Source organism: Rhineura floridana, chromosome 18 (assembly GCF_030035675.1).
Source record: "Rhineura floridana isolate rRhiFlo1 chromosome 18, rRhiFlo1.hap2, whole genome shotgun sequence".
NCBI lineage: Eukaryota > Metazoa > Chordata > Lepidosauria > Squamata > Rhineuridae > Rhineura > Rhineura floridana.
The window spans coordinates 5,441,382-5,456,170 of NC_084497.1; the positions used below are offsets into that span (position 1 = coordinate 5,441,382).

At 50.6% G+C, this 14,789-nt stretch overlaps 1 protein-coding gene across 14 annotated transcripts in view; it reads left to right on the forward strand.

Moving 5' to 3' along the window:
• Nucleotides 1-14,789, forward strand: part of CRTC1 (CREB regulated transcription coactivator 1) — a 60,014-nt gene that overhangs the window by 40,807 nt on the left and 4,418 nt on the right. For 2 of the 14 annotated variants that reach the window (XM_061601881.1, XM_061601883.1), the window contains 3 exons: nt 4,330-4,413; nt 5,778-5,973; nt 7,309-13,561. The exons of 9 other annotated variants lie outside the window; for them this stretch is intronic. In XM_061601881.1, the coding sequence (XP_061457865.1) occupies nt 4,330-4,413; nt 5,778-5,973; nt 7,309-7,520 (492 nt within the window). In that variant the 3' untranslated portion in view covers nt 7,521-13,561. Of the gene's footprint in view, nt 1-4,329; nt 4,414-5,777; nt 5,974-7,308; nt 13,562-14,789 lie in introns of those variants that run through there. 3 more of the 14 variants (XM_061601882.1, XM_061601884.1, XR_009759557.1) reach the window with 2 other exon arrangements.

Here is a 14,789-nt window from a genome sequence, read left to right on the forward strand (position 1 = left end):
AGTAGGGTCTACTCTGAGTAAGTCAAAAGTTGTGTACAACCCTCAGTTTTCACAGGGGGCAAAGACTAATCAGTGGCTCTTAACCATGTTAACTAAACAGAGCCTCCCTGTTCAGGAGTGGTATACCTTTGAGTATCACTTGCTTCGCCAAAACAAACTGGTGGAAGAAGAGATGGTCTACCTGTGGGTGTTAGACATTGTAGCAAAACAGAGCCCCCATTTCCTGAGACAGTCTACCGCCGATTGTCAGGCTGTGGAGGCAGACAGTGGGGGAGGACTGTTTTCCCCTTCGTGCCCAGCTTCTGGGTTTCTGACTTGCCTGCCGGTGCTAGTCTATCTGCCGGCAGGGCCTTAATGTTCTCTGTGGAGAGGAGATCTATCCCCAGCCACAGCAGACAACGTGGAGCGATTTAAGAGCAAGGAACGCAGGAGAGTGATAAAACGCCAACATAAAAACCTTTTTCTGGAATTTTTTTTTTGGGGGGGGGGGAGACAAGCGAAAGGCCTTGACTCTCGCCCTCTCCCAGTCTCTATCTGCCTTGCTTCAGTAGGCTGGGGGTCCTTGGAGTAGCCTTTATCATCCGGATAGGTTCACGCGGGGAAAACCAAACTGCAAGCAAAGCTTTTGCCACACTGAAATGCAGGCCAGGGGGAATGCCGGAGGCCCTTTAGAGCTGCTTCAGGACTATATTACACCCGTTGCTAATCGCTTTGTAGTTATTCAGCTATTTGTATCGCGCCCTTCTCAGGTTGCTCAGGGCACATAAAGGGCGGAGCTGCTTTCCCAGCTGACGCCGGTCCCTTCCGACGCAACGCCTGTCGCCCCTGCTGTCGTCCTTGCAGCGATGCTCAGCCATTTACTTAATGGAAGAGCGCAAAGTGTTGACAGAGCAGAGTTCCCCCTTCCCTGCATTAAAGGAGACTGGCCACTAGATTGGAGAGCCTTTTTAAATAAGTAAATCAATCAATCGGGGAGCTTCTGCAGCCAGCGGATCTTGGATTCCAGAGTGCTGAAACAGCGGTTTGGGTGCTGGCAAAGTTATTAGAAACAGCATGGTTAAGGATTCTCCAGGGGCGGGGATTTTTAAATACATCTATATCTGTGTCTCTCCTTGCACATCCGCTGATTGCATGGCCTTGCACTGCGGCACGGTAATAAAATTAGAATATTTTATAATAGCCTCGTGAGGCAGTGATGAGGAGACCAGATTATAACAACCAAGCAGGCAAGGTTAGGGCAGTGAGTCTCAAATGATGTTCTGGGGAGCCAGTGATCTGTCTTGGCTGTGCTCGAGTGCAGGGGCAGGCTTTTGGAATCAGCTTGGTTGGCTGGCTGTTTTTACTAGGCCCCGATGGCCCCCACCCTCAGAGCCAGGTACCCTGTGCTGTGGTGAGATGGACCAGGGTGCCGCTTTTTTGTGAAGCACCGTGGCTCAGTGGCAGAGCACCTGTTTTGCAGGCAGTAGGTCCCAAGTTCAATCCCCAGTGGCATCTCCTTGTTGAGCTGGGAGGGACTTCCTGCATGAAACCCTAGAGTGCCGCTGACAGTCAGTGTCGACAGTGCTGAGCTGGATGGACCGTGGACTCAGTTTAAGGCAACGTCCCATGTTTTTGAGCAGGGGTGTATATTTCAGCCCCAGAACTGAGCTCTCACTTCTCCCCACCCGCAAAAATCCCCTCCTCTTGCAGTTCACGCAGTTGGGAGTCAGAAGCCCACCTGCCGCAAATCCACCCAAAGATCCACCGGTAGACCCCAGTGTCCCTCGCGCCCACCCCCCGTCTAGCCTAGTTGAGGCTCTTGGCTGAACTGGGGCAAGAGTGAGGGTCCGGAGGCCTTGCCCCATGGTTCCCCATGAGAACATCAGTAAGGAAACAGATCCTTGGAAGAAGGACGTTTGGAAGCGAGCTAGCTTGGAAACTCCGGTTGCGATGTTGACAATCCGAAGCCCCTGGGAAAATACCAGTTGCTGGCAGCCGCAGGAGGGGAGAGTTGCTTTTGCACTCAGGTCCTACTTGCTCATGGACTCCTCACAGTGGCCCACCAGAAGAGAACAGGGTGCTTGCCTCGATGGGCCCCCTTTGGCCTGATCTAACAGGCTCTTCCGATGTCCTTGACCCACCCGAGGGATAATCAATGTCCTCCTTCCCAGCCTCACTGCATCTTTGTGGGGTGGCTCCTCTTCAGCAGGCATGGATGCGGGAAGAGTTTATGGGATGCAGCCATTTCTTCGCCCCGCAAAATCTGAGGAAAGGCCGTTTGATAACTCTCTCCAAAAAGCCCACCAAGGCGCCTGACAAAAGCAGGGCGTAAGATGCCAACCAAGGCTGTTGTAGTTCAATCCTTGCTCTGCGGCGGAGTGTTAAAAATATATCCGGTGTCACAGATGGACCTGTAAACTTTTGATATCGCCTGTGGCTCTGAAGTATACTGTAGGTTTTGCCGTTTGCGGTTGGCGGGGAAGTGCATTAGCCCTGAAGCAAATGAAAGGTCTTTCCCTCCCCCTCCTCCCCTTCTGTGCTTAGAAACAGTCTACAGACCTCAGCATTATCGGGCAGAAACAGGAGACGCGCACTTTTTTCCTAGAAGATAAAACATCCCTGTAATGTAATTAAGGACCATAAATAAATTTGGATGCCGTCTTGCGGGGAGCGAAGTGCCTCTTGTGCACACCCCCCGCCCTTCATTTGGATCACAAGGCCTGATTCTCCTCTGTATTCCGCAGTGTTTTTTTGTTTCAAAGTGCCTCTTGAGGTCCTAACAACGTTAGCTTGATTTGTAGTCCGTGCAACGCAGCAGTGTTGCTGATAATCCCGGCCCTTGCTGCCTTTGAATTTTGGGTCGCTTGAGCTTTGCGATGGTGTGGACGGGCGGCAGTAATATTATTTCAGAATGCAGTGTTGCATGCGCTGCTTTGGAAAACCTTATAAAGGAACATATATCTACAATATAATGGGTGGGGTTCAATGCTGGCCCTTCTCAGAGGAGACTCAATTGACGTTAACAGGCATGACTAAGTTAGAGTCGTTCATTTCAGTGGGTCTCCTCTGAGTAGGACTATTCATTGCTGATACTATATTGTGATTATATGTTACCCGCCCTTCACCAAGAGGTCCCAGGGTGGCTTCTAACAATTTTAAAACACATAATTTAAAACAGTTAACCTAAACAACATCACAGAAAATAGGGTGGGTCTTAGAAATATACATCTCAGGTGTCAAAGGCCAGGGTCAAGAGGTACATCTTCAGCATTTGCCTAACATTGTACAGTGTAGTTGCCAGGCGCACACGGATGGGGAGTTCCACAGCTTAGGGGCTGCCACAGAGAAGGCCCTGTCCTGGCCACCACCACCCCACATTTCTGAGGGCCCCTGCTCCCGATCTCAACCCCCGAGAGGGTCTGTAGGGAAGGAGGCGGTCTCAGATATTTGGGACCAAAGTCGCTTAGGGCTTTAAACACTCATGCGAGCACCTTGAACTGGGCGCAGAAGCGAACTGGCTACTTCAGCGTTGCGTGGCATTTAGTGATTTCTGTATCTCCATCAGCATGCAGTCATGTTCGTCAGGTGCCGCATTTGTAGACGATTTCGTTAAGTTGACGTCTCGCCATGCCTTTTCCTCACGCAACCCTGGTGGGGGGCATTGCTTAAAATTTAATAAGAGAAGTGTTTCTTCAAACCTGCGTGAGCTACTTTTGTGTCTTGTGTTTTTTGGTCTCTCCACCCCACCCTCGCCCCACTTCCCAGTCTCTGTGTGTCTGGTGCAGTGGTGCAGGCTTGATCTCCAGGGAAAGTGCAGGGGGTTACCATTCTCTCCCCGCTTTCCTCCTCCTCCTCCTCCTCCTCCTCCTCCTCCTCCTCCAGATTATCATCTTCATTTGCGTTCACCATGCCGGGGCTAGTTGGTAACCAAATTATGGAATGATTTTGACGAGACGCGCCTGGCGCCAACACTGTTATCTTTTCGGCGCCAGGTCAAGACTTTCCTCTTCTCCCAGGCATTTTAGCATGTGCTTTAAATTGTTTTTATATTGTTTTAAATTTTAAAATTGTGTTTTAAATTGCTTTTAAGATACGTGTTTTAAATTGTATATTTGTTTTAATGTTTTTGATTGCTGTAAACCGCCCAGAGAGCTTCGGCTATGGGGCGGTATACAAGTGCAGTAAATAAATAACCTCTCGCCGGCGGGGTTTTACCAAGCTGGTGAGAAAAGCCTAGAAAAGCGCCGTTCAGCATGCTGAACGGCAGGGGCCCTCGATCACCTCCAAGTTTCAGCAGAAAGAGGTGAGTGGCTCTTCTCCGTGCTGATCCCTCCTTCCTTCTCTTTCCAGCAAACGTCCATCCTGGGGAGCGTCTTTGGGGATTGTTACGACCAGCAGATGACGGCCAGGCAGGCAAATGCTTTGTCCCATCAGGTGAGAGCGTCTTCTGTTTCTCCACCCCCCCTTACAGGCTCCAGTAATCCCCAGAATGAAATATCAGAAGGCTCTTGGAACCCCCAAGCCCAACTTGATTGCACCCTTTGCCAACCAGGCGCCCTCAATGTTTGGGAAGGGCTCAGTGGCAGAGCCTTTGCCTTGCATGCAGAAGGTCTCGCGTTCAGTCCCCGGCGGCATCTGCAGGTAAGGCTGGGGGAGGCCTCCCCCTGGCCTGGAGCTCCAGCGAGCCACTGTTGCGCTGTTTGCAATTTGTGTGCTTAATTTCGTTTAAAGCAACACCACAGCAGAGTAACAGCAGATGTTGAAATGTGAGTGTGCCAGCGTGTGTGTGCGTTTACCTAAGAAAGCAGGCTTTTACCCTGCATCAGCATCACTTAGGAAAATAAGAAAAGCTGCTTTATTGATAGAGATACATAGTAGATAGGAAAGCAAACCTAGTTCTAACTAGCTAGCTAAGTTGGAGGCGTAACGCCCAGGTGTAGGAGTTGGCCCCATGCTTGGAGAGAGCAGAGACAAAGGGATGTCTCCTCTCTCCCGGACAAAGGAGTGGAAAGGCCGGCAGGAGGATGGGCAGGTAAGCTTCCCTAAAGGCGTCACAGTCTAGCGACATAATGAAGTCAGTCAGAGCATCACAGGTAAAGGGAAACAAGCCTCTCCATCTGGAGGACCCTCGCTCTATCTCCCTTCTAGAGCTTAAACAAAAGAACCAAACAGGAGTTGCTCTTGCCCCACTTCCAACACCCGCTGTCAGTCAGTGTAGACAGTAGGAATCTAGGAAGCTGCCTTCTGTTGAGTCTGATCTCAAGTGTTGTCGACATTGGCTGGCAGCATTCCCAGGCCTACCCGGCGATGCCACTGAGGGATTGAACCTTGCTGCTTGTAATCTGCTTGTGAGGCAGGAGCTCTGCCCACTGAGCGACGGGGCCATCCCTAAGATTCAGTGTAAGGCAGGTTTCTCTGTTCCTCTGACTACAGCTCCCATCAGCCCCCTGCCAGGCCGTGCAGTCCAAACCATCTGGGGGGCGCTAGGTTGGCAAAGGCTACTTTACTTGGATTTTAAAATAAATACAATAAGCTTGTTTGACCTCTTCGTGGCCCAGAGCGCCTTGATTGTTGGGTGGCCAAATAAAATGTTACCCTCGGCCACAGTCACAAAATGGAGCCTCCCCTGGTTGGAGGCAGTCTACCCCTTGAATTCTAGCTTCTGGGGAGCAGGAAGGGAAGGGCGGTTACCCTCACTCCCGCCTAGAGTCCTCTTGTTTGAAGAAGCGGGGTGTGGCGCGAGGGAGGGCCCTCTGGCCCGGTCCAGCACGGCTCTGTTACGAAGCTCTTACCTTCAGGATTCCTTCCTTCAGCTTGAGCAATTCAACATGATTGAGAACGCCATCAGCTCCAGCAGCCTCTACAGCCCGTGCTCCACCCTCAACTACTCCCAGGCGGCCATGATGGGGCTCACCGGCAGCCATGGGAGCCTCCAGGACACCCAGCAGCTCAGCTACGCCAGCCACGGGAACATCCCAAACATCATCCTCACAGGTGGCTCCCCAGCTGTGGGCTTCGGCTCCTTCGGGAGAGGGGGGGGCAGGAAGCGGGCAGGGATCGCCACCCTCCGGCCGCCTGGGGCTGGTGCCCCTCAGGCCTGGTGCAGGGGAAGGCAGGGAGCCCAACGGTAGGCAGAGGCAGTCCATTCCGAGTTCCCCCCCCCCCCCGTTCTCTTCTCTGCCGAGTTCTATAAGGGGCAACGCTGAGACGTAAGGCGGAGGAGGCGGAGGCTGAGACCCTGGTGGCAATTAGGAAGGCTGGCAGGCGGGGGCGAGCTGAGGGCAGGGTGAGGTTGGTGGGACAGTGCCCCATGCACCTTAATGGACCAGCCTTCGTTGCTTCTGCGGGGAGGCAAGCCAAAAAGAGAGACTGCCAATGAAAGACCGACAGTCCTCTTCGGATCCCTAGAAGAGAGCAACGAATTCCAGTTGCTGGAAACCGCAGGAGGGGGGACCTGTTGGGGTTGAGCCATCTCTGGATTTTCTGCCCCAAGCAGCGGGTTGGTCTAGATAGCCTCCAAGGCCTCCTTTCCAACTCTGCAATGCGAAAAGAGGTAGTTTCAAACAGACTTGTGGGCCGTCCAGTGGAATGCAGGTTTTACGACTGACAAAAGGGGCCAGGTATTCTTCTCACAGTACATAGCCTGGGGGCAGCTCTCCAAATGCTGGACTCCTGACTGCCATCGTCATCCCGGATCGCTGGGCCTGCTAGCCACTGGGAGTTGTTGGGTCGACATCATCCGGAGGGTACCACAGCTGGCTCCCCCTAGCATTGCCAGCGTTTGGAACTGAGGGCCACCCCGAGCCACCGAGGGACTTAATAGCCCTGGCCGGCAACTCTCCTTTCCAGTTGGGCTATGTTTTGAGCAGAGCAGCACTGACTCCCTTCCTTCCGTCAGAGGCCAGACCCGGGCAAAGGGAGCCTTTTAATCCCATTGCCAGCTTGCCACTGACTCCCTTCCTTCTGTCAGAGGCCAGACCCGGGCAAAGGGAGCCTTTTAATCCCGTTGCCAGCTTGAACGGAAATCAAGCTTGGAGGCATCCGAGTTGCCGAAAGGAGGAGAAGAGGGAGGGCGGCCTCCTTCTCCCAAGGTCCCAGGTTCAATCCAGGTAGAGCTGGGAATGGCCAGCTGCCAGTCAGTGTAGAGACAGTACTGAGCTAGATGGGCCCAGGGACTGACCTCAGTATGGGGTGCCTTCCTGCGTTGTTAACGTTCGGTAGATTTTTTTAGTGTGTCAGAGAGAGTTCCTCCGGTTGAAAGGGAACTCAGGTTGAGCCTGACCCAAGGTGTTGTCTGTCTCTCTCTCCCTTCTCCTGTCTCTCCTCCAGTGACCGGGGAATCGCCTCCCAGCCTGTCGAAGGACCTGACCAGCTCTCTGGCCGGGGTGGGTGACGTCAGCTTCGACTCGGATTCCCAGTTCCCTCTGGACGAACTCAAAATCGACCCCTTGACCTTGGACGGGCTCCACATGCTCAACGACCCTGACATGGTCCTTGCCGACCCCGCCACAGAGGACACTTTCCGGATGGACCGCCTGTAGTGGGGGGGGGAAGGGAAGAGGGCGCATTGCGGAGAGAGCGCGAGCGCACGCATGCAAAAAGGAAAAAAAAGGTTCCGAGTCCCAGAATGTGCACGGCACTCAGAGTGAGGAAAGGGGCCTGCCTGCCTTGGCTTTGTCGCAGCCGATCCGGAGTTACCGAGAGCCGTGCCCAATTTAGCAGCGCTTGTTTTACACTTGCAGAGCGGCTGCCCCCCCCCGGTCTTTACCCCTCTTTGCACGTCACCTTCCCGTCGGTTGGCAGAGGAGGATGTTTTTCCATGAGCCCCTCTTGCCCCTTTCCCTTTCCTCCCTCTCTGCTTGTCACCAAAGTTCTCCAGCGGTCGGTCCTTTTTATCCTTTGCACTAAACAAGTTTGTCTTTCTGTCTGGGGGGAGGGCAGCAGAGAAGGCTGAGATTTCTCTCCCCCCTCCTTCCTTCCCGCCCGCCCTCGGTGGCAGGACAGCATTGTCTAGAAGGTAAACAGGTTTTTTTTATTACTTTTCTGTCCGTAAAGCCACCAAGTCTCTGGTTTCTGTTACGGAAGCAGCCACCTCTGTGTGAAAAGGGGGGGCTTTTCTCGGGGGCAAAGGACTGCCTGATGGACATTGACACCCCCCACCCGTGAATTCTCAAGCTAATATTGCTGCTGTCCCTAATGAAAACGGTGGGGCGATGACAGAGGAGTAAGGGATAATTTCCTGCGGTAGATTCTTGGTATTGAAGCAGGGGGCAAATGGTTTTTTTGCTGACCGATTTCCTTGACCGTTGTCCAGAATTCCATGGCTGCCTGTTAGCTCATCCGCCTGCGCCCTCAACAGTTGCAGAAACGTCTCTTTTGGCAACGCTGCCCAGGGATTTTTTTGTATGGGCTGCCTAATTCCTCTCCACAATGGTTTTTTTTTTAAATCCATTTTTGGTTTTGCCAAGGGTGGGTGCGACTGGAAGAGGAAGGGGCAACTTCATTTCTGGGGTCTTAGAAGGAATGAGCTGCAGTTTTTTTCCTGTGGGTCGAGCATTTGTGGGAGTGTTGTTCTTTCCAATGCGCAGTCTTTTTCTTTCTGCATGGAAAAGGTCGTTCTCGTCCAGTATGTAAAAGTACAATCTCTTGTGTGCATGAAGGGTCTGGCTAGCGGAGCAATGAGCAGAATCCAGTCGGCCTTGGCTGGTCAGGGTTACGGTGGTAGAATTCGAGGGGTTCCAAGCTGATTAGGGGAGGGGGAATCCTCCAGGGGGACACCTTGACTTTTACTTAAATACACACTGTCTCTCTCTCTCTCTACCTGCTTGTTGTCTCTTTCCCTAACTCCATAAAGTCAACAGAGAAGTTTTGGCGTAAGTGGGAAGGGGTGTGTGGCTCCTTTCACAGGCCTGGAACACCTTTTATGGACTGATCCAAGCATGTTTAATCTTCCAGTCTGAGCCCTCAAATCCCATGGTGGTCGCCCTGGGGTTGCGTGTGGGTCCTTGGGACCTTATCTGGGACTGTAAAGTCCTCTGAGGGGGGCACAATTCATTAAGTTTAAATGCTTCTGGTAGGTCCCCCCCGTCTCTCTCCCAAGCTCCCCTGACCAGCTCACAAATTTGTCTCAGTCACCAGTAGAATCATAGAATAGTAGAGTTGGAAGGGGCCCATGAGCCCATCAAGTCCGTGAAGAGCCCTCTGCTGAAACGTGAATCCTAAGCCCAGGACTGGCTGAGTGATGCCTTCAGACCTGGGAGAGTGGAGTCTTGGGTTAAGTTTCAAGACGCTATTGTGGCTGGTGTAGTTTACCTCCCTGCGGTCTTGTTTTGATGGGCAGGTGCTGCGTTCGAGTCCTGACATCTCCGCCCTCCTGAATGCCTCATGCACCCTTCTTTCAGCCGGATCGCCGTGTCTGTGCGTGTCGCCAGGGAATCCGGTTCGGACTTTGCGTTCACATTATGTTGTGAGTGTGCCATCGGTTTTATGACTTTCTTTTTGCACTCTAAAATGAGATGGATTTTTTTTTTTGAGTATGTGTACAGTCTTGTATGCTTTCTGCATTCAGTGCTTTTGATGCAGCAATTCCCCCACCATCACCACCTCTTTCCATTTTGTATAACCCTTATCAGTATTTTAGCCTGGTCGCCTCTGATCACTTGCAATATGGTCTACTTATTTCAAGTTAGTTGTGCCTTCTTCTCATAACAGAAGAGGAGGGATCCCTTCAATACAAACGAGAGGGATTCTTTTGCTTCAGACGTTGGCCAAAGTTACGATCAAGGCAGGGGCTGTTAAAATGTGTCGGTTCAGCTCTCGTGCAGTGGTATCGCCCCAGATCTTGTGTGTGTGTTGAAACCCTTTTCAGTCTTTTGATCTGTTATTTGGGGGCAGGGGTGCAACATTTAAAAGATGGGGGAAGATCCGTAGCTCTTGAACTGGGTCGTGTCATAGGGAGATATAAAATGCTCTCTCTCCCCCCCCTTTTTAAAACTCCCCATGCACATAGGAGGGCCTGTGTACTCAAGTCATTTTACAAAACTGGCCTTAATATACACACACAAAAACCTTTTCTGAATGCAATTTGTTTCGGGGTCGCTGCGGGTTAGGGACCACTTGCTTTGAAGAAATACTCTTTAACTCTCTCTGGCTTTTTGCTGGTAGGTTTTGTTTTTTTGCCGAAAATAGAGGGCTAAAGATGGCAGAATCGTAAATCAAGATATAAACCGAAGATGTAGGCAGAGGTGTTTCGTCTCCCTCCCCAGTGGGGGCAGTGTTGGTTTTTTTTATTTAACAAGTTGAGAATCCAGGCAGTAATTTTGGCACGATTACTAACATTCTCTCTTTCTCTATGCACCTTAGTTTCTGTTCCTTCCCCCCCCCTTTTTAAAATCATGTGGGGTCTTCCATCCTGCCCCTCACTCCCAGTTCTGTAATGAGGACCAGGAACATGAGCTGCCTGAATGCCATGCCCTGGCTACTTCAGAACCTGATGCAGAGAACCTCTCAACTTACTGAAAGGGGTTGGAAGGAGGATCTAGAAGCCCTAAACTTTGCCCTGCCATTCTGGATCCTGCCCATCATGTTTCTATTTCAGGAGAGGGGAAATGGTTTTTGTCAGCAAGGAGAGAGAAGGTCCACCTTGTTCAAAAACGGAGTGGCTTTCGTATCCGTCTGTTACAAGAGCGTGGTCATGTGGCAGGAGACACAGGACTCTGTAAGCCGGACCCGCTCAGTATGGAGCACAGTTTGGCAGGAGTGTGGGGAAAGTTCCAAGTGTGGAAGCAAGCACAGCTTTCTTGTCAAGTCTGTGCCAGCCTTTTCCTTGGTGCGCTCCCCGCCTGCTTTGGACTCCCACCTCCCCTCAGCCCCAGCCACCAGAGGAGGCCTGGAGAGGTACTGCGGCTTCTCAGCCCAGCGGGCTACGGGCTGCCTTGAGGAGCCAGTAGGCTCTCATTTCATTGCTGATTCTAGTCTGCCACCTGAAGCTGCACTGCTGGGTTCTAGAGAGACTGCTGGCCTGTTGGAGTCCGAGAGCTGGCCCCGTGGTGGGGGACACCAGCTAACCTCGTTCTCCAGGTTTGGAGTGTCCTGTAATATATATATATATTTTTTTAAAGGATCTCTTGGAAAACCTCCACAGAACCGATTCCTTTAATGCAGGACTGTTGAAAAACCAAACCATGGCCCCCAAGAGCCTCCGCTGTTGGTTTCTGAAAATGGAAGCCTGTTTTGGCATTAAGTGTCATGTAAATTACATTATTATCATCACGGGGGGCCCTTCATTTCCATCCCTGCAAGCTGCGTGGAAGAGCATTCCTGAGCATATGCAGAATCCCTTTTGCCTTCCCCTCTTCTTTCTTGAGAGCAGGTGCGGGGAACCTTTGGCCCTCCAGACGTGGCTGACCTAGCAACTCTCGTCTTCCCTGGCCGTTGGTCCTGCTTGCTTTGAGGCTGATGGGAGTTATAGTTCAGCCGCTGCTGGAGGGCCAAAGGTTCCCCACGCCTGCCCTAGAATACCCAAAGCCCAACGGACCTCACCCCCTTACCAGTTCTGTTTTTTAGGGGGGGTTTGCCTGTTTAGGAGGGCCCTGGTTTTAGTGGCATGTGGCTGTTGGAGACCAACAGGGGCGTCAGAAGAGGTGGTTTAATTTCCTGTCCGCTTTTTTGGCAGCAGGGCAGCGAGGTCCTCGAATAGGGTGCCAATCTTTCAAATAAAAGAAACAGCGGCCAACCAGGCGTCCCAATTTGGCATCCTCCTCCACTCCCCATAAGCAGGACTGGAGTCCTTATGTTTGGATGCTTGTTGGCTGTGCAGATGTCGCTCCTGGTGACGCTCGACTTTGAGGGGAGAGCCATGGTCAGATCCAGCCCCCCTCCCTGCAAAAGGCCAAGCTTGAGGTTACCGCTGACAGTTGCATGCTGCAAGGGAAGCCGCCTCTTAGTTATCGCTGCCGCTTTCTGCACGCGAGCAAACGTCTTGTTGGGCTCCTGGAAAAGCCCGCTGTTGCATGGGCAGGTATTTTTCGGGTTTTAACTGCTTTCGTCAAGCCAAAAGGCTGAGCTTTTTTAAAATGTTTTTTAAATGAAGATGCTTTTGATATTTGGCTTGTGGCCTGATTTCATCATTCCCTCGCTCCCCCCCCCCCATCATTTAAGGCAGCCGTTTTCAAACTGTTCTGGAGCTGGGAAGATGCTCCTCTCTTCTTAGGAGATCAGAAAGAGGGCTACCTACACACACCCCTCAAAAAAATCAACTCCATGCTTTTACATAATGAAGGCGCTTTCATTTTTTTTAAAACAACAACACCCAACTCCCTTGCCACTGTGAAAACATTTGTGAAAGAGCAATTTAATATTTATGTATGCATTCTTTTTTAAAAAAGGGAAAAATCAAAAAATGAAGTGTGTCTTTTGTGTTCTGACTTTGTCTTCTTTTAGTTGTGTATTTATGTGCCAGCGGGCAAAAAGAATCTGCATTTCACTCCCCTAAACGGGCACCGTGATGTCGGATGGCGTTTCATAAACCATTTTGACCTTTGTTTTTAAATCTTGTTTGTGTGGAATTGTGACTAGGGCGTGGAAGATTAAAAAGCAACACTACATCTCTGGATCTGTTTGCGCTTTCTGTTGTATTTATTTTACTTTATGGTTTTGGGGAGGGTGAGATGCGTGTAGATATATAAATATATATATAGATATTAAAAATAAATGTGGGCTTGGCCAGTTTCTACTGTGTTTAAAGGAAGGCGTGAAGAGGAGGGTGGGTCCGCGCTGACTTTTTTCAGAGACCTCCCAAGGTGGCGGAAGTTTGGGAATTAATGCCTTTGGGTTGCTTTTTTTAAAAAAATAAATACAAAGCAAAAATGTCTAATTGCTGTTGGTATCTAAGCATGCTTTCTGAGCAAAGGCTGTATTAGCTGAGTGTCCCCTTACCCACGAGCAAGTCGTCGTCTGTAGGATGATTTTAGGCCAGTCGTTATTTTAATGTGTTACTTGTTTTCCCCTGATTTTCTTCCTTCTCTCTGTGTCTCCCGTCACCCCCACCCCCTGGTGCAATGACCAAGGGCTAAGGGCTTGCAACCGGCTTCTCTTCCTGAGAGGACACAGTGGCCACGGAAACCTCATGCGCACAGCTGCCCTCTGGGGGGGAAATGCGCAAGGAAGAGGGTCCTTTGGCTGACAGAGGTGGCTTGCTCTTAGGATGAGAGGGCACGGCAGTGGCTGCACTGGGCTTGTTGATCTTTGCTGATCGCCTTTGTTGATCTTTGCCGTCCAGAGCTGTCTGGCGTGCAAGTTGCGGAGCGAGAGGTCCCTGCGCACGCAGGGCCAGGAAGGCCCGGGAGCGACTTCCGCACCTGCTTTGAGCAGGCTGGCGGCTGTACTGGGGTTGATGCTGCCATTTTGGGGTGGGTGGGGATCCACGTGGCTTTTCTCCCCAGTAGAGATCAGCATAAGCTTAATTCTCTTTCCTCCCATCCCGATGAAATAGCGAGCAGAGAAGTGGATGCTTTTTGTGGAACGCTTCGCGTCTTCAGTTGATTTGGGCAAGGGGAGATTATTTGGAGTGCAAGCGTAGAGGATCCAGATCAGCCAAAGTACTTCTCCCTCTTTGCAAATAAGGGGAGAAGGGGGTTAGGACATTTTCACTCCCCCCCGCCACTCCATTCTACAAACTGTAAGTAGAATTCAATCAAATTTAGTGTGTATACACATAACTTGTTTTAATGAAAGAGGGGAGGGCCATTGTTTTTGCACAATTGAATGGGAGGGTGAAGTATTTTGGGGGTTGCTGAGGCCAGGGTGCTGTCTTTGATGCAGATGCCCCCAGCCTGGGTCTGGAAGTTCTAGATTACAATTCCTTGGTTTCAAAGCCTTCATTCTGAAGCTGCTCTTTAAAAAGAAAAAAGACAGTGCGGACTAACTGCATTATTTTTGTTTAAAAGAGAGATGGCTGTATCAAGGATCTCTGCTTATCTTTGCAGGGGACTCCTTGAAGGGGCAAGATTTGCAGTGCTGTGTCGATGCTTCATGTTAGATAAATCCTAACCAACCAGCCCGTAGAAATTAACTCTTAGCAGAAGCCAACTCATTAAATTCCTTTTAAAAACTCTTTTGTTGAGAAAGGACAACTATCCCTCTTCAGGGTGTGGGTGTGCTTTGTGAAGCCATCCGGTTCTTCATTGGCCGAGGTGTGACTTTCACATATTGCTGCCTGACACTTGCTGAATCTCTGCACATGCACAGGAGTTCCCAATCACCCCCTAAAATAGCAACATTCAGAAGGGAATATTTTGCAAATATGAATTGTGGGGGGAGGGGGGGAATCACCCTGTCGTTACGAAACAGAACACCGTAATTTACATACGATGCTAGTCATACTTAGGTCCATTAATTTAAGTGGGTCTACTCCAAGTAGACCTTCGGCGGGGACAACCCTAACCTTTCTTTTGGGGGGAATAAGATGTGTTTAAGCAGATTTCCCCCTTTTGGTCTTAAGTAGTTCTAACTCTATACGGGGACGAGCAATTGCACATTTTTTACGTAATTATCCATATTATAATGATTATATTACTAGAGACATCCAGAACAGAAATGCAACTTAGCAAGTAAAAATGTACTTAGATCTAGCTTGTAGGGTGCTAGCCTTTTAATACCTAGTTTTCATCGAGGGGAGGTAAAGAATGGCTTTTATTTCCCCAACTTTCTTACGGGACACCCGAAATAGGGGTTTATCTGAATATTACAAATTCAGCTGTTTGCAGCAGCTTCTCTTACAGACAGGCAGCTTCAACACATAAAAGTATCAC